General features: G+C 46.1%; 1 protein-coding gene across 1 annotated transcript in view; it reads right to left on the bottom strand.

The window, feature by feature from the left end:
• Nucleotides 1–19,427, bottom strand: part of SUCLG2 (succinate-CoA ligase GDP-forming subunit beta) — a 257,830-nt gene that overhangs the window by 159,593 nt on the left and 78,810 nt on the right. Inside the window, exons 5-7 of the mRNA XM_088473443.1 lie at nucleotides 16,414–16,566; nucleotides 14,801–14,890; nucleotides 1,329–1,425 (exon numbers count right to left, since the gene is read on the bottom strand). Coding sequence (XP_088329569.1) covers nucleotides 1,329–1,425; nucleotides 14,801–14,890; nucleotides 16,414–16,566 — 340 coding nt within the window. The remainder of the gene's footprint in view (nucleotides 1–1,328; nucleotides 1,426–14,800; nucleotides 14,891–16,413; nucleotides 16,567–19,427) is intronic.

Here is a 19,427-nt window from a genome sequence, read left to right as displayed (position 1 = left end):
ATTGTTTTGGTGGACTGGGGTGAGTGAATGGATTCTTATCTAGCTGTATTTTGCCGTAGTGGACAAATAAACATTATGCACGGTGCACTGCACAGTCATTCCGGAGACGTGGGCATAGGCAGTTTATTGAGCACGTACGAATGGCAGCTGATTGAGGACAAACCCTTCACAATGGATCTTTCAGTTATAAATGACTTCTATATATTATTGTTTCGTTTACGTGAGATTGTGCGACAACATTCGCTGTAACTATAAAGTTCAACACTACAATGCATCCATTAGTGCTAACCGCTGACAGGAGCATGACCCTAATCTGCTGTGTGGGGGCACCCATCTAATTCCACTAACTCCCAGGTTCTATCTTCCTGCTCTCCTGCCCCTGTACAAATGTAGCTCTGGCCTCTCATATACGCAGGTTACATCCTCCCATATTAATCTTCTGAACTACTCTGTGCCCCTGAGAAAGTTCCAATTGCCTATTTGGCTATAGGTGGTTATAATACAGCAGCACTTGAAAACTGGGCCTACGTCACAGTTTCTCAAACTCGGTTATCAAGGCACCCTAACGGCCCAGGTTTTAAGGATATCCATGACTGAGCACAGATGGTTAAATCAAATTGACTGAGGTGCTAATGAAGGGCCTGATTCATTACGGATCGTAACTGCGATTACGCACGCATTTGGCCGATTGTTGCATTCTGCGCATGGTTAACAGGAACTGCCGTTTGTGGGTGGTGACTGGGGGGGGGGGGGGGGAGAGCAGTCGTCGAAACGCAGGTGTGCCAGTCCGTTTGAACGCCGTTGCAGGGGCGTGCATAAATTATCCACTGCGATGCCGTACGCAGCTTGAGTACTCATAGCGTGCGATGAGGCTTGCAATTCCTGAGTAAGGTCAGGGCTTGTGCAAGTGTGCGTGAGGCTGTGATGGTACTCGATGTTACCGATGGTTTAGCAATCTTGCTAAGTATTAGGGATGTGCGTAAGGTAAGGTGGGCGTCCTTATGTTGTGCTGCGACGGCATAACGATCGCAGTAGATTAGCATATCATCTCTGTGAGACCGCGCGTAATCATTGCCGCGATCTAAATTGTGATCCTTGCTGAATCAGACCCCAAGTCACATGTGCCCATGTATGGTTATCCTTAAAATCTGGACCGAGAGGGTGCCTTGAAAACCGAGTTGAGGAACCTCTGGCCTACGTGAAAGTCATTAAGAAATATGGTAGTTGGCTGCGCGGCGAGGATTTGAATTCCCCCTAAGGCTCAGTCACCTGGGAAGTAAAGAGATGACTATTCAGAAAACACAATTACGCAATTGTTAATTTCTCACCTTGTCCTTCCGGAGTTTCACCAAAGGGGTTCACTTCAACCTGAGTAGCATCGACTTTCAGAAAAAGCTTGTAGAGCTTCGTAATCTGATCAGCGGCCTGCGTTTCAATAAATAAAACACGATTACGATGCTGAGGTCTGCTCAGAAAGGATGCGCATTATGTGAAAAATTTAATTATTCTATTACACCCGTGCAAGCATTACAAAAGAAGGTAGAAATGGAAAGAAAAATTACAGCTTCAGCCAAGGATAGCATTGTTCCCCGATCCGTCACAAAGTTGTAAAACTTATCAACTAAATGCAGCAATACATTGCGGGGAATATTACTCAACAGTATTAATTATTAGATATTAACTTCACATTATGCAGCTTTTGATCACACAACATTTTTATCATTCAATTTACAAACATCACTTACAAAAAAAAAAACTAACACATTTTATATTTGTATGAAATGCAAAGTGGATGTAACTGGTTTATCAAGTGTACCGGCTGATTAATGCATTATAACAATGGCATTTAATGGCTTTCCTAAATACATTTGCTTTGAGAGAATGACACCGGTTCCCATCTGCACGAATAATAATCTACATTTTCCTTTGGTGAAACAAATAAAAGGTGGTAATGCTGTGCCTAAAACTGAGGGCTTGCAGTTGTCAGATTAGAAACTAAGGCTAGGGCTGCGAGCAGAGTCAGACTGGCCCTCAGGAGTACTGGGGAAATCCCTGGTGGGCATCCTCTAATGTCAGTATCCAGACCATGCACTGGAATTATACATTATTAGAAGGTTCGCTACCTGGTAGAGCAGGAACATGGATGTACATGCGTGTGGTTGGTGTGTTTCTATAGTAACTACACCAAGATTTGCCCTCCTGCCAATCAAAAACAGATGGGTTCACAGATCTAATGTTTCCCTGTGTCAAAATAACATTTAAAATATAGCATATTGCAAACTAAGGATGTAGTTGTAAATAACAGTAACCAACACAAGTCATACCAGTAATAATAAATACATAACTGAGCTTTTTTTCTTTTAACAATGGCATGTATATAGTCTTTACTAGACCCAATGCAGTTCTCATTGAGATTTAGACACTGGGTGGTGTTTACGGGGGTCCACTATCATATGTACTGTACAATGCATTAATGTGCTATCTATAGACAGGATCACCACATATTTACCGACACTTCACTCCCTCCTTCCGGGAGAGAGGGAGCTGTTGGGCTTTCTCAGTGGGGGGCGGGTCACGTGGAAAAGGGGGCGTGGTCAGTCGATGGCACGTTTTGGGGGCGGAGCATGGGCGTTTGCATCATCATGGCTCCGCCCCCTCTTCACAATGCCGTTAGTAATGGCATTGTGAGGCGGAGGCGGGGCTGCTATGACGCGATTCAGCGCGAATCGAGTCACCGGCCCCTCCGCTGCCACGATTTATACTATAAGTGCAGGGGAGCGGACTGGTTGCTGGGTCCCGGGATGCTTGCCTGAATTCCGGGGGGTTGAGAGCGGCACCCGATTTTCGGGAGGCCGAATCAGGAGGGTAGGCAAGTATAGATCACCATCAACTGCTTTATGATTATACATAGGTTACATTATACAGCATTCCCAGGTCTATGTTGTATTCAGCACACTGCATAATCTGGTAGATTATACTGTATGAACTATCAATATTTACTATATATAAAATTATAAAGGGGCGCAGATCATACACTGTAGAATCCATGTTGGCTTTAATGGTAGGCCAAGCCTCTGTGTTAGCTTGGCCACACCCTCTGTGTTGGCTTGACCACACCCTCTGTGGTAGCTTGGCCACACCCCTTAAGCATGAGCCCCAGTCCAGCACTGGCTGCGAGGTTACCATAGCGGTAGAATGGGTACTGGGGCAAGTGTCTTCTGCCACAGCTCTGGTTAATATGTTTATTTACCACACTTGAAAAAAAGGGGGAGGGGACTAAAAAAAAAATACACGTTATTTAAGGCCTATCAAACAGCATGAACCAACTCAGCTGGCAGGTGCCAGTCTTGTGGTTCATTACTGCACCATAGGAAAGAATGGACGGCATTGGTCCAAAGTGGCGAAATATATTTGGCTACATTTTGGCAAAAACGGATTTATAATCACCGCAAGAGTTCAGTATATTTCTCCATTATATTTGGAAGGAACAAACAGAAATAGGACTCTGCTTTATATTCAGAATTAGGTGAGGCTGGTACATTTAGTATGTTAGGTAAATAAGCTGTGATGTAGCTTTTGAAAATACCGATCTGCCCTTTTTTTTTTACCGTGGCTCCAGCGGCTCGGCCTCACAGGCGTATTTTTCCCTCAGAATGTGCATGTTATTCGCACAAATAAAACACTCGGGAGAGACAAAACCGCACTACAAGCGTACACCGATCTGTGTGATGTGCGCCATTTGTATATCTGTGTGCGAATGAGACTGAGGGCCTGATTCAGACCCGGACGCTATTTGCGTCCGCTTGCTGGCTAAATGGGGCCGGCTATTTAAATCATGCGCTCGCACTGTGTCATGTAAAGCCACCCACTAAGTAATAGCGAGCGGCCGTGCTATGCGCTCGCACCTGTATAAAGACGCCCCTTTGCCACTCGCAACACACGTCATCTCCGGCAGTTGTAGGATTAATCGGGAACATCGAGAGCCATCGGAGCTGCTCGCAGCGCTTGTGGTAGCCTTTTCCCACCACAACATTGCGAGCAGTTCAGGCTAAAATACAACCCAGTCACGTGTGTAATGACGCTACTTTGCTAATTATGCACACCCATTAAACGCCGTTCTGGCGGTCAGGCACGCCTGCGTTCACACATCCACACCCTCGCGTTCGCACATCCACACCCCAGTTTTCAAGCACCCACAAACGGCACTGTCACTCAAAATAGTGGCCCAACTGCGGGCTACGGCGAGCATTTTCCCATCGCAATGACTGGCACGCGCATTGCGACTCATACGCATGCGCAGATTGAGAAAAATCGCTCAATGCGAGTGAGCGCAGCATAGCGTCCGGGTCTGAATCAGGCCCTGAGTCTGTAAACGTACTGCAGCTCTTACTCACGTCAAGTTCCCTTGTGCTTCATTTGCGACTTTGTACACGTGTAACACCAATTCCTGCGCGGCTAAAGGCGCAGCCCAGCATCTGTAGTACACTGTAAGCGGCTTTCCGCTGCGACTGCGGTGCTAATAAGATGTAGACCTTTTGTGGAGTTGGGGTGTAGGAATCAGACGACGGGTAACTACAGAAATTGAATTTAAGATGACACAGTACCAAGAAACCAATCATATGTATAAAGAAGATGGCTCCCAAAAACAAGTGCTACTATGGGCCAACTCAACTCACCGCGTGGTTCCGTCAGGAAATCTTACTTACATTTTTTGCTCGCACCTCTATGGGCTGCCAGCTGCAACAAGCAAGATCTTCCTGTCTGTATACCCCACAATGTATTAGTCCATGAACTTACGAGGAAACTTTGTGGCTTGCTGAATCTCCCACCTTAATAATTACCTATCCAGCCCTGCATTTGGGTCCAATGAAACTGTGCCTCGAATGGGCAAACAATTATGGTACATATGAGGTCGACATGAGAATGTCAACATTGACCATGTGAACACAGCTGAAATGTCGACATGACCTGCTCCTGACAGCAGCAGCGTGTTCAGCGGCAGCTCCCAGTGCACATGTGGAACCAGTGTTCCAGTGAATATTCCTAACCCTAGTGTCCACCCCTAACCTCCTCCAACCACCGCAGTCTAACCCTAACTTCCCCCTAGTGCCTAACCCTAACCCCCGCAGTCTAACCCTAACTTCCCCCACCCCCACAGCCTAACCTCCCCAACAGCCTATCCCTAACTTCCCCCTAGTGCCCAACCCTAAGCTCCCCCCGCCCCTAGTGCCTAAGCCTAATCTCCCCAACTCCCGCAGCCTAACCCTAACCTTCCCCTTAGTGCCTCACCTCCCCCAGCCTAACCCTAACCTTCCCCCACCCCCGCAGCCTAACCCTAACCTTTCCCTAGTGCCTAACCCTAACTTCCCCCAGTGCCTAACCCTAACCTCCCCCACCCTAACCTCCCCCACCCCCGCAGCCTAACCCTAACCTTTCCCTAGTACCTAACCCTAACCTCCCCCACCCTAACCTTTCCCTAGTGCCTAACCCTAACTTCCCCCAGTGCCTAACCCTAACCTCCCCCACCCTAACCTTCCCCTAGTGCCTAACCCTAACCTCCCCCACCCCCACAGCCTAACCCTAACTTCCCCTTAGTGTCTAACCTTCCCCCACCCTCGCAGCCTAACCCTAACCTTTCCCTAGGGCCTAATCTTAACTTCTCCTTAGTGCCTAACCCTAACCTCCCCCACCCTAACCATAACCTCCCCCACCGCCGAACCCTAACTTCCCCTTAGTACCTAACCCTAACCTTCCCCGCAGCCTAACCTTAACCTTCCCCAACCTCCGCAGTCTAACCTCCCCCAGCCCCTAGTACCTAACCCTAACTTCCCCCTAGAGCCTAATCCTAACCTCCCCCAACCTCCGCAGCCTTACCTCCCACTAGCCCCTAGTGCCTAACCCTAACCGCCCCCTAGAGCCTAACCTCCCCCAACCCCCACATCCTAACCCTAACTTCCACCTAGTGCCTAACCCTAACCTTCCCCACTCGCGCAGCCTAACCCTAACTTCCACCTAGTGCCTAACCTTCCCCACTCGCGCAGCCTAACCCTAACTTCCACCTAGTGCCTAATCTCCACCAACCTCACAGCCTAACCCTAACCTCCCTCTAGTGCCTATCCTTCCGTCCCATCGCCTAACCTTAATGTTGACAATCTAAGAATGTCAGGATTTCATGTGTCGACATTTCAGATGTCGACAATGTGAACATGTTGACATCCTGAAGATGTCAACATGTTACATGTCGACACTTCAACAATGTCAACATCCTAACTGATGACTGTGTGGTGTCAGCATTATGACTGTTGGCATTGTGAATGTTGACCTAATGACTGCATCCCCATTGATAGTCACAGTGCTGGGGTTATGGGTTCGAATCCAACTTGAGCCATGTGTGCATGCGTGCGTGTGCAGGGACTGATGTCAATGCCCTGTGTAACATGTAGTCGTTACACAGATGTGTCCTTACAAATCTTTACTGCAGTTGCGCCAAAAAGCACCTCTCGACGCACTAGGTCCCGTGAGACTCTGCTTGTGCTGGGCGTCAATTTTGCAGAAAATGCGTCTAAATCGAAATGTGATGCGACTAAAACGCACCAGCAGACTGTGCTGATTAAAAAAAAAAAAAAAAAAGACGCCCAGCGCTAGCAGGGTAACATGGGACCGGAGGGCTCACTCACGCCCGGCAAGTCGCGCTCCATGGCGCATTGAGGCTAGATGTATGAGGACACATCTGTATAAAAACACTGTTTAATAAATAATAAAATCTTAACCAAGCGCTCATTTCTGAGCTAATCTCTCAGACATCAGACTAGTCTGGTTTTATAAGACGGAAAAAATGTGTTTTAAATACAGCAATATTTCAGTATAATGCGCCTTTAGAAGCAGAATACCCTGTAATAAACTGAAATATAACTACTACATTACATTTCAACATAAATAATGATAGCGCTGCTCCAGACATGATCAAATAAACCTTTGCACAGCTTAGTAATAGGCAGTGTACATTGTGTGTGTATATTAAATCATGCTTATAATGAACAATGCACATTGTCAGTGCACGGATAGTTGGATGCTTATGAGCATTTTTTTATTTTTTTTATTCAAATTCCCAAAGCTGAGGCAGACAGATTAAACAAAACACGGCATACACGAGAAAATGTGTCAGCCCAGGTCTGGGAGAAGAAGCACAGCAGATGTAGCCGTCCCTTGGAACTTGTCATCCAACTGCTATAGCTGATTTCAATTGTTTAAGGATGACTTGTTGGGTGTAATAATACTTAGGTTATTGATGTGCTGTGTTTTAAGTACACTCCTGACATGAGATAACAGCCCTCAGTAGGAGATGGGGCTCCCAGCAAGACTGGCTCTTAATGAAATTGTACATTGCAGTAACTCGGCTGAGGTAGATAATAGAAATATAGCCAAGTGGCACTTGAAGTAAAGGTTATATTTAACCCTTAAGTCTCCAAAACCAAATGCAAAACAAAGACGACTGTACTAGACAAGGAATTTAGGTTACGCATTAGTTGCTATGGAACTACAACACCCAGAATGCCACAGGCAGGATAGCTGACCTCCGGAAGATCACCAAAGAATGTCTTGATGTGGACCTGTTATCTGTACACGCTGGAGGCAGCCATCTTTGTGCTGTAATCAATATCGGGTCCATCACTTCACTAGGAATAGTGACATCACGGTGTGCAGTTATCTGTACACGCTGGAGGCAGCCATCTTTGTGCTGTAATCAATATCGGGTCCATCACTTCACTAGGAATAGTGACATCACGGTGTGCAGTTATCTGTACACGCTGGAGGCAGCCATCTTTGTGCTGTAATCAATATCGGGTCCATCACTTCACTAGGAATAGTGACATCACGGTGTGCAGTTGTTGCACAGAGTGATGTCACTAATTCCTAATGAACGGATAGGCTAAATGCTCTGATTATTTCTAAATATACCAACATGATTTATGTAGGTCACTGAAGGGTCTATAGTGTCTATTAACTAAGCCTTGGAGAGAGAGAAAGTGGATGGAGTTAAAGTACCATACAATCAGCTCTTAACTGTCACTGGGCCTCAATCAGCAGCGTACACAACTGCGATCGCAGCTGCGATTTTGTACGGAACGCAGCTGTAAAAATATGCCCGCTGCTGCTTTCTCATATCCGTCCAACCTCGCTTTTCTGCGCACATCGGGGCGTCACGCAGCATTTACAGCAGATCTGACCAGAAACGGCAAGTCTCGTCGCACACAGCGAGTACTCATTCTGCGTATGCAATTGCAATGGCTCATTTACGCACGCCCATGAAACGGCGTTCAAATGGACAGACACACCTGCGTTTTTCTGACCACTCCCCCGTCACCACCCCCAAACGCTTACCAGCCTGTCACTCACTTTGCGATGGATTCCTTTGTGCGTTCGTAATCGCATTGCGATAACTGTGCTCGCACAGTCTTGTACTCATGCGCAATGGGAAACAATTGTACGACTGCATCCGTAATTGCTATAGCGTATCCTGCTGTATCCCACTGACAGTAAGGAGCTCATTAGTTGGTACTTTATCTCTCTCCAAGGCTTAGTACATAGACCCCCGAAATCTGTTAATGGAGAGAATGGAGAGTTTCTCTATAAACTCTGGTCTGTCTCATAAAACGGTTAAAGGCCGGCCACACGGGGATAATGGCGGCCGCGGCACTGAAGGGGTTAGCCCAAGTGCTACGGCGCCATTTTTAAATGTAACAATGGGCGCTAGGAGCCATATTTAAAATGTACTAGCGGCGCTAGGCGCGAGTGTTTTCAAAATGTTTTAAATATGGATTTATCTGCCCGGCCCGGTCCAACTCCGGCGGCCACGGCACTGATGAGTTAAACCCCAGTGTGCTGGGGTTAGGCGGCTGCGGTGGGGCGGTAGTGAAGCCTCCACACTGGGGACTGGGAGCCTAAATCCCGGCGCCCCAGCTCCACATGATCGCTGCTGGCCCCTCCGTGCCAGCTGTTCACTGCGGCCTGGCAGCGGAGAGCAGGGCTGGATGCCAACCGCTGGTGGCTGGGAGCTCTGCTCCCAATGCCCCAGCACTACCAGGCGGCAGGAAGCCGCTGCAGCCGGGACAAGCTTGTCCCGGACTGCAGGGCTAAGTGACCCAACAGAGGGGCCATGCTAGCCGGTTCCCTGGGTGATGCAGTATGCTGACCGCTGGGGACTGGGAGCGACGCTCCCGGCGCCCCAGTGCAGCGTGGCTGGCAGTTAATCCCCCAGCCCCTTCCAGAAGAAATAAATTGCCCTCCTATTCAGTCTCATGCCTGGGCATGGTATGAGGAGGTGCATAGGAAGCTGGCTAATGCAGCCAGCTAACTGTTTCAGGGAGCTCCAAAATAGCTTCCCCTCCGTGGCCAGGAAACCCTGTCCGGGGACCCTGCTTGCCCACCTCTGGAGCTCAGATTCAGGCAGAGGTGGCAGGCTTTGCCCCTTAGCAGATTCCTGGAAGTCAGTTTTGGAGGGAAACCTCCACCGGTACTCGACAAGCTGACTCCTGGGTGGTGGCTAAAACACCAGGTAAGCTCGGGTATAGGGGAGTGACCACTCCCCCATGTCCATAGGGGACAATGTAAAACGTGCATGTGGCCAGGACATGCACTTAAGGTAATTGGTTGGAAACCACAGGGCGGACTTACCCCCTGTGGTAATGTGTATTGGAGTGGCATAAAAGAAGGCTGTGTGCCTGGTAATATTGTACATTGTATATATTGTCCTTGTATATCCTTTGTGGAGAAGAACTGCTGTTTGATTTCTGTATGCTGATATACCCCTTCAATCCGAAGGGAGGGTCTTTTTCAAGACATTGAGCAATAAACATCTTGCCTGACTACAATTGCATCTCAATCCTGCAACCAACAGAATTGCGCCAACCGCTATTCCGTTCTACAACTGTTCTGGGTGGAGCTCAGCCTCTCCAACTTCAAGCCCTCTGCCAGCTACCGTGCAGAGCCTGGTCTATTGCAAGGGATCAGGAGGAAGCAGCCAACACCAATCGGAGTGTGGCTGCAGCTAGTCGATGCATGCGCAGCAGAAGCGGTTCCAGGCACCGGAAGTAGGAGCCAGAGTGTACCTAAGAAGGCCGATAGTAGAGTTTGGTGGTGGCAGCAACATACACGGCTACTGCGCAGTGGGCGGAGTCAGTGACAGGCGGTCACTGACGGTAAGCGGGAATCCCTGATACCCCAGAACCCAGTGGGGATCGAAACCCCAACCTGTGATCGGGAGTCAGGCTGAGGCCATCCGGTCACACTATAGCTGTGATTACTTAGAAACATCGCATTGACGTGGCCAGATATCAGCCCCCAATGAGTGGACATATAAAGCCCCGGGACTGTAACACAATTACATGCATATTTTTGTTTTCTAATATAAAACAGGGCTTAATCAAAATGTCACTTTAATATAGTTAACATAGGCTTCGAAGCTTGCTTAATACTTTCAGTATTGTGAGAATCCACCTGATAGAACATGAAATTAAAGTCGTGTCAGGCCGAAAAAAGGCTAATCTATATCATTTTATGACAAATGTTACTGTAATTGATTTGACAAAAGTAACTGGGAAAAAAAAACGATTAGAAAATGTAACAATAGTTGGCTCATGAACACCTAGTACAGTTACAAAATGACTTTTATCCACCATCGCTCCTACAGACGGCATTTTCTACTTCACTGATACTCGTAAGATACTTGCCGCTCACACACAAAGGAGCATTGTGCGTGCTGGTCAAAGAGTCTCAGTGTGATCAAGAGGAGATAAATTGTTTCTGCTGACGGATTTCCTTTACTGTGCATGAGACGCTCATGAGCACTAAAAACCACTGCTTTAGTCATAGCTGCTCAATGACATATAGGGCAGTATGTATGTTAGACAGAGATGCAACTTGGGAGAGACTACGTCTAGTATAGCCTATAGAGGATCTAGCTGTCATATGACCTGTGGCTTCATCTGCGGACTGAATACTGAAGGAACGCAGTGCCCACAGCTGATCGGACAGACCTTCAGGACCTATGGAACCCCCTGATGTAACATTGGGATCCCGCTCTGCATTTACATGCACAACATGCCAGATAAACATGAACTTACTAGTATTGGGATTCACACGACTGAATGTTTATCATATGCTAATCAACTAAGAGGAGTATAAATAAAAATTTACTATATGGACTTATTCAATATATCGGTGTTGGAGTTCTAATCAATAGACCGGTATACTTGGCCTATAAATTGTATATCCAACTGGTTTCAGCAGGCCGTCACTTTTCTAGGTTCCAGGGACAACACACAAAGCACCTATGCCTCAGCGACATCACTAGACCTAGGTTGGGCCACCCATTAGATACAGATGGGTCCACATACATCTAGCCTCCTGGCGCATTAAACAGCCCTCCTTGTCGCGCCATGTTGTGGCGCAACTCAGTAGCGCAGTGTGTCTTTTGTTGCGTCTTTTTACCATCAAATGCGTCTTATTCACACAAAACGATGTGAATAGATAGCACAAGCAGCTTCTGCTGATTAAAATGATATGCGGCAAGCCTATGTCCTCTGAGCGAGTGCGGGTGTATCTGCATGCAAAATGCTATGTTACACTGTCAGTGACTGTAACGTAGCATTTTGCATGCGGATACAGCCGCAGTCACACACAGAACATAGGCATGCTGCATATCATTTTAATCAGCAGAAGCTGCTTGTGCTATCTATTCCAATCGTTGTACGAATAAGATGCATTTGATGGTAAAAAGTTGCACGAAAAGACACTCTGCGCTACAGAGTCACACTGTGCTACCGCGTTATGTGTGGCGCAACTTGTAGCGCACGGAGGATAGATGTATATGAGCACATCCGTATGGTTGGTGGAGATTTTTTTTATACCTATTTACAGGTTGAGTCTCCCATATCCAAATATTCCAAAATACAGAATATTTTTAGCATGACTGAGATAGTGAAAACTTTCCTTTTTGGATGATTCAATGTACACAAATTTTGTTTGAGCCACAAAATTATTGAAAATATTGTATAAAGTGTATAGAAAACAAATGCCTTCTGTGTTTAGATTTGGGTCCCTTTCCAAAGTTATTTCATTATGGTATACAAATATTCCAAACAACGGAATATTCCGATATCCATAAATCCCCCTGGTCCCAAGCATTTTGGATATGATAGACTCAACCTGTATATTAAACGCTGCTTTAAAAAAACATAAATCAAAAATGAACAAAGATAGATTTTATTAATGTTTTGCCCGTAGTTATTATAAACCACCAACACTAAGGGGTCTATTTACTAAGAAGTGTTAGGAGACAGAGTGAAAAGTGATAAGGTGCCAGCCAATCAGCTCCCAACTGTCATTTTTCAAACACAGCCTGTGAGATGGCAGTTGGGAGCTGATTGGCTGGCACCTTATCACTTTTCACTCTGTCTCCTAACACTGCTTAGTAAATAGACCCCACAGTCATTAGTCAGAGCCATCAGGGCTGAGTATGACAGAAGTAGCAGTGTGCCTAGCAACATGAGTCATCACAGGAATTTATAGTCATAATGTCAACATTCGTCGACACCTGAATGTTGTCATGGACAAAATGTCGCATTGTCATGTCGACATTGGGAATGTCTACAGTCCATTTTAGTGCAAGGTTGCGTTTACGGTAGGTTTACAGCTTAAATACTCTGAAGATGCTTTGATGACATGCCGAATGGCGCCGTACACAAAGTCAACATTCTGGTAATGTTGACGTTTTATATGTTGATATAACGACCATGTCGACATTCTGAAAGACGACCTTTAGGTTTACACCCATCACAGACGCATCAGACAGCAATGAGCCAGGTCGGACAATAAGGTGACACCATTAAACGTTGCTTTACATAACAGATGGTAAGATGCGCCTACCAGCCACACGAGTGCAGTAGGATGACTGTCCATACTTATCGCCACTCTGTGTCAGGTGGTGATAGCACCGTCTTGGCAGTGGTCTATCGGTTATCATTTGAAATAATGTCAGGGTTTCACCAAAGGTTTCAATGGTACACGGCACGATTACTAATCAGGGCTAAGGCTGCAGGAAGAGGAAAGCAGGACCGCGCACAGCCAACATTTGCAACTCATTCATTCATTTAGAGGGAACAGATTCAGGCAGAGGTGGCAGGCTTTGTCCCTTAGCAGATTCCTGGAAGTCAGTGTTGGAGGTAAACCTCCACCGGTACTCGACAAGCCGACTCCTGGGTGGTGACTAAAACACCAGGTAAGCTCGGGCATAGGGGAGTGACCACTCCCCCATGTCCATAGGGGACAATGTAAAACGTGCATGTGGCCAGGATATGCACTTAAGGTAATTGGTTGGAAACCACAGGGCGGACTTACCCCCTGTGGTAATGTGTATTGGAGTGGCATAAAAGAAGGCTGTGTGCCTGGTAATATTGTACATCCTTGTATATCCTTTGTGGAGAAGAACTGCTGTTTGATTTCTGTATGCTGATATACCCCTTCAATCTGAAGGGAGGATCTTTTTCAAGACTTTGAGCAATAAACATCTTGCCTGACTACAATTGCATCTCAATCCTGCATTCCGTTAAATAGTTGTTCAGTCCTCAAACTGGCTGCCTCTTCTGTAAGCGAGCACGTCCCCTTATGCTTATGTGGGCTCTCGCAGCATTCGGACGACAGAGCAACGCTGCAAACAAGCAGACTGATCCACATTTCCACAGAAAGTGATGATTCCCAGATCACACGTCACTTGGAGTCAATGTTGTGCGCCAGCTGCCATATTTCATATTTTATCCTTCAACCTCTATAGCCCACCGGAAATATTAGGATACAGTCATTTGGCCTGAATGCTGAACAAGATCTGTGCCCAGCTGGAGAGATCCAACTATTCACTGGTCGAGAAAAGTTGTCGGATTCCACAAGATTTAGTTAGTGCAGCAACTGTGACTGACTGTATACGCTCAATGGCTGACAGTGCAGTAACCCTGACTGACTGTATACACTTAAAGGGTGATGACAGTGCAGCAACTCGCACAGACTCAGTGACGTGGGGTGAGGTCAATGGCTGGGGAGGCATGCATGGAGATGGGTCTGAGTGGTGGGAGCCGGTCTCACCCCCTACTCACTTTAACTCTCCCCTCACTACACTAACCTTCAGTGTCCATTGATTCTCCTACCTGCATCACTGTGTCTTCTCTTGCTGCTGCTGAGTTCCGATCTCTAAACACTGCAGTGCACTTCCTGGTCACATGACACATTCAAGGTGTCCATCAGTGCTCAAGGCATGCCCCCCATGATCAGCGGCATGTGGACTCACTCCCAGTTCTACAAGCAGTGTCTGACTATGCAGAAACGAGGCGGAGCTGGTTCTGCCTCATCTCTTGTCTCCCTACAGTCCCACGGAGCGCCACAAAGCTGGTGACTGTTAACTATAAAAATGATTTCAAAGAAGATGTTTATAAGTTCTACATACAGTATCTTCTTTGTATTATTCTAATCATTGTTATATCATATCTCAGGAGTACCCAGACTGCACTTCCCTAGACAGACTGTATATACTTAACGGCTGATATTGCAGCAACCCTGACTAACTGTATACACTTAATGGCTGACGAAACAGTGCAGCAACCTTGACTAACTGTACAGTACATACTTGAACAAGGCTGACAGACAGTGGTGGACACAAATCATCTGATCACTACAAGTCAGTTTATCTGATATTATTCCTTTATGAAAAGGATCAGGCACATATGTATAAAATACTATACCCAGCAATTACCTGTTGCTGAAGAATTCCTTTGAATCCTAAATTGTCGGCCATCTGTAATGCCTGGCTTTCCTTTATCCCCTCAAATATATCTATTTCTTCCTTTTAAAACAAAAACAAAAAGTGAATAACGTAAAGGGAGAGAAATGTTTAAGTCATAGAGAAAGAAATGTGCACCAAGATAACAGAAGCTTAAACAGGCACCAGAGGGTACATTATAATTAAGTTACCCAAGTTTGAACTAAGGGTCTGATTCAGCAAGGAACGCAAGGGAGAGAACGCACGCACTCGGACGATGTTTTCGCACTACGCATGCATCGCACAGCGCTTGCGCGAACTAGCCAGTGCGATCAGATAAGGGTACGCAGACTACACACAGTGTTGTACGCAGAACCTTACGATATTGATTGGCAGGAAGTGTCGTTTGTGGGTGGTGATGGGGGGTGGTCGGGCGAACGCAGGCAGGCCGGTGCGTTGGGACGCCTTTATAGGGGCGTGCATAATTAAGGCACTGCGGCAGCATACGCAGCCAGACGACTCGATACACGTAGGAAGTGGCCAAAATCCAAGGCCAGGTCAGGTCATCCGCTATTGTGCATCTGTGTCCGATGGTTCTCGATGTTACCGATGTTTGCGCTATCCTGCATTCTGATTGAGCACTGAGTAAAGGGAGATGGGCGGCACTATGTATTGCTGGGCGTCTGCATCTTATGCTGCGGTTACCGTGCGTATGCATTGATTAGCATATGCACGCAGCGGCTGAGTGCGTGCGTTCTCTCCCTTGCTGAATCAGGACCCAAGTCCATCCACAACAAGACAGTGGCACAGTGACAAGGCAACCCGACAACACTCTTCACTTCTAATTACAGGGCAGCTGGCTTTGACGAACATTAAGCAGCTAATTATTATGACAGGATATGGAATCTATCCCTATTCACGCTATGATCCAGACATGTTATTAACAAAATATGCTTTAGGAAGGGCGGAGGGTCTGTGTTGACATTAAAAAGGGTGTTACATTTTATCCAAAGGAAGACGGACGATAAGGGGCTGAATGGAATTAAAAGCCGTCACATGATCCGGTACGTTTGGAACAAGCTTGTGCACCTGCAATCCTAAAAACACCGGACCCATCCTTGCAGACCGCCAAGAAGTCTATTTCGCTAGTTTTTATGCTTGCCCCCCCCCCCCCCCACACACACTTTTTAGCCCCCAAAATGAAAATACAAACAGTGGTGGACTTTTTTGGGGTGTTCTTAGTTTGTTTTTTTCACGATCTGGCCTTTGGGGGACTGTGCCAAGGGTTCTGAGTCGTTTCCCCACATTTGCACCCCAAAATAAAAATGGTGCCCTTCTTTTCCCCTGCTATTCTTAGGAGAAACTTTTTCGCCTATTACATTGCAATGAGTTTCCGCTTAGGCGAATTCCGGCTGGAAATGAATTTGGAGATACGTTCCAACCAGGCGAAAAGCGGCAATAGGCGAACAATTTTCGCCGATTTCAGCTTTTCGCCTCTAATTGAATACGGGCCTTAGAAGGAGAATGAGAGAGAATTATATGGGTACAAAAGAAGAGGGGGGGGGGGTCACATTTTGGGAGCTCTAATGAGCACAAAAGAAAATTACCTTAAATATAAGTTCAGGTGTTTTCTCTGCAACCTCTTCGATGTCCACTCCTCCTTGGGGGCTGCCGACTAACACGGGTCCATTGCACGCAAGGTCCATTAAAATTGCAAAATACGTCTCTCTCGCGATATCTAGAGCCTCTGCCACCATTACCTAAAAACATTATGGGTTCAAATTAGAACACGAAGAAGAAATCCTCATTCACCAAAGGAAGCACAATTTGGTAAGAGTATGGCGCACTGGGGAATTGCTCCCAGGGCACAAGGACGATCTCGCTTATGATCACGCCCAACTCTCTTATTGCAACATAAGGCCCAATGCAAAATTAGCAGCGATTGCGCTCAATGGAAAAGCGGCTACCATCTTAGAATGCACGTCGATCAACAAAAGTAGTAATTACACCTGGATTGCGTCAGGTACATGTCGCAAAACATTTATGTCCCACTGGCTCTCATGTTTTTATCTATCTTATTATACATTCATACATAACAGGTAATGTACACACTTCACATCAGGCCCATATTATATACCCCAGTTCTTATTCCAATAATGTGACACTGGGATAGCTCGTCTCTATCATACACAAATGACAGGTGAAGAAGGAACTAAATGTAAACTCTGGATCTCAGGGGAATTCAACATGCAGCCCTCCAGCTGTTGTGGCACTACATATCCCAGCTTCCCCTTCCATAGTTTCAGCATTCCCAAATAGCAAAACTCTGGCAGGGCATGCTGGGATATGTAGTTCCGCACCAAAACGTCAACATTCTGTAGACGCAAGAATGCAGACATGTCAAATGTAAATGTCGACATTGAAACATACCGTTTGTAGGTCATTTTAGCCCTAACCCTAAAATGGGCTGTCAACATTCACAATGTCGTAATAAATTGTGTCTGCACTTATTAGGTCTCTATTCAGTTCAATAAATGGGAGTCTTCAGCACTTTAAATGTTATGTTTGTTTTTCTATTGCTGGTACTCAATAAACAATGATTAAACAAAAGTCGGTGAATAAATAAAGATAAAAAGAAAAAAATAAATAAATAAATCGACTTTTATATTTTTGTGCTGCAACTAGTCCAGTCAGTTTCCAGCCGACATGCACGCCCAAAGACTCAAGTGCCCAAAGCGATGAGCCTGAAATTCCTGGGAGCTGAGCTGCCCCTCAGGAAGAGTCATCTCCGAGCCTGGAAATGATAGGAACAACTGCTGGACTGTGCTCTGCGTGTTTCATTTAGTTCTACTTTAATAATACATTCATTTAATTAGCCAGTAAAGAACAGGTAATTCATTCACTCTCTCTCCCACTGTCCTGGAAAGTGAATAAAAGTGATGTTACCTAGAATACATCTCACACATCTTTATACCTGCATTACTTTATTAGCTGCTCTCTAAACTAATGAGATACCACAACCAGCCTAAGGGGGCATGCCGGTTGAGGGTAGTAGGTGGGCACTAGGCAGCCGCCTTACCCCGCATTGTGGATAATATGTCCCTGGTTCTAGATAAATGACAGTAAAACTGGGTGCACAGTATACGATGTATTGTACGATATATCTCTCTCAGACGTGAAACGGGACGATATATCATACACGAGAGAGAGAGAGAGAGAGAGAGAGAGAGAGAGAGAGAGAGTGTGTGTGAGTGTGGAGAAGTTGAACATGCAACCAATCAGCTTCTAAATGTCATTTTATAGACTGTGCTAGATTTAGGTCAGTTAGAAGCTGATTGGTTGCATGTTCAACTCCTCCACTTTCTCGCTCTCGAGGGTTCGATACATCTCCCCCTCTGGGTGACGAATCAAGCAGTGTAAAGAGGGAGAAGTACATTCTATAAAATGATAGGTAGACGCTGATTGGTTGCTAAGGGCAACTTCTCCACTGCTTGATACATCTCCCCCTGACGTCTTACGATCCAAAGAATTAAATGCCTCACTCCTAAAATATGCTAATTTTAGTCTAATGAGGCACATTCCTTTGTCTTCTATATTACGGCACAGAGGTGCAGTTAAAAACACAGGGGATAATGAGCCTGGAATTACCATCACTTAGTGTTTTTTTTGTCAATGCTCCCCCCACCCCACTCCCCCCATTTAAAATAAGTGTTTCTTGCAGTAGCAGGAACGTGAACGCCTGCCAAAAGCCAAGAGAGCGGCTCATTAATTGCCAGTGCCCTGCAACTCGCTAAGGTATTTCATCTTGGCTGAAGCTCAGCAATGGGGGCAACAGTGAACTTCTCGGCACGGCAGTCACCGCGCTGTATTGTACATTCCTGTGGAAGAAAAACTTCATTATTGCACCTCAAGATCGAGGGGGAGAGATTTCAAACTGCAGTCTACAACAGAGAGAGTGTCTACAACAGAGAGAGTGGCTTAGCTTTTCCACAGATTACTGCCAGTCTGGTGGGGTTAATGAAACCCGTTGGGTGGCAGAAATTGGCATTTGCGCAATGTTTTTCAGCAGTTCATGGTGACAGGGTTTGTACTCTAGGAAACAATATAAGAGAAATACTTTATATAAACCTATTCTATCTATAGTCCTACAAAGAACCAGTTCACAGTAATGCCTCAGAAAATTCACAGTACAACAATGTCACCGTTATAAATGATCAATGACATAAACAGTGTGCTTTATTCAGGCTAACAAAGCAACCAAACTGGTATTTTAGGTGTGTTTACCCGTACACCACTTCTGAGGGCCATCCTGCGGCAGTGGTTTTGTCCTAATTTGTCAGCCATTTTCATAATTATAAAAAGGAACGGCAGGTGGAGTAAAGGCAACGTCACCCACATTTTCTATGTGCTTCTCAGGCGTAGCGTGCATAATGATAAACGCCATAGCTGCTAAAGGTGCGTACACACGCAGCGATTTTCGGAACGAAAACGTTATCGTTCAGTCGTCAAAAAAATCGTTCAGTTTCAACCCCAAAATGATGAACGATAACTACCAATGCGCGCTCCCATTTGTAGTTGGTAGTTAACGTTCATCGCCCGAAACTCCCACCCAACCTGACGA

Source organism: Taudactylus pleione, unplaced genomic scaffold, assembly GCF_031769625.1.
Source record: "Taudactylus pleione unplaced genomic scaffold, aTauple2 ptg000135l, whole genome shotgun sequence".
NCBI lineage: Eukaryota > Metazoa > Chordata > Amphibia > Anura > Myobatrachidae > Taudactylus > Taudactylus pleione.
The sequence above is the reverse complement of the archived record's forward strand: the minus strand, read 5'-3'. Positions and strand labels throughout refer to the sequence as shown.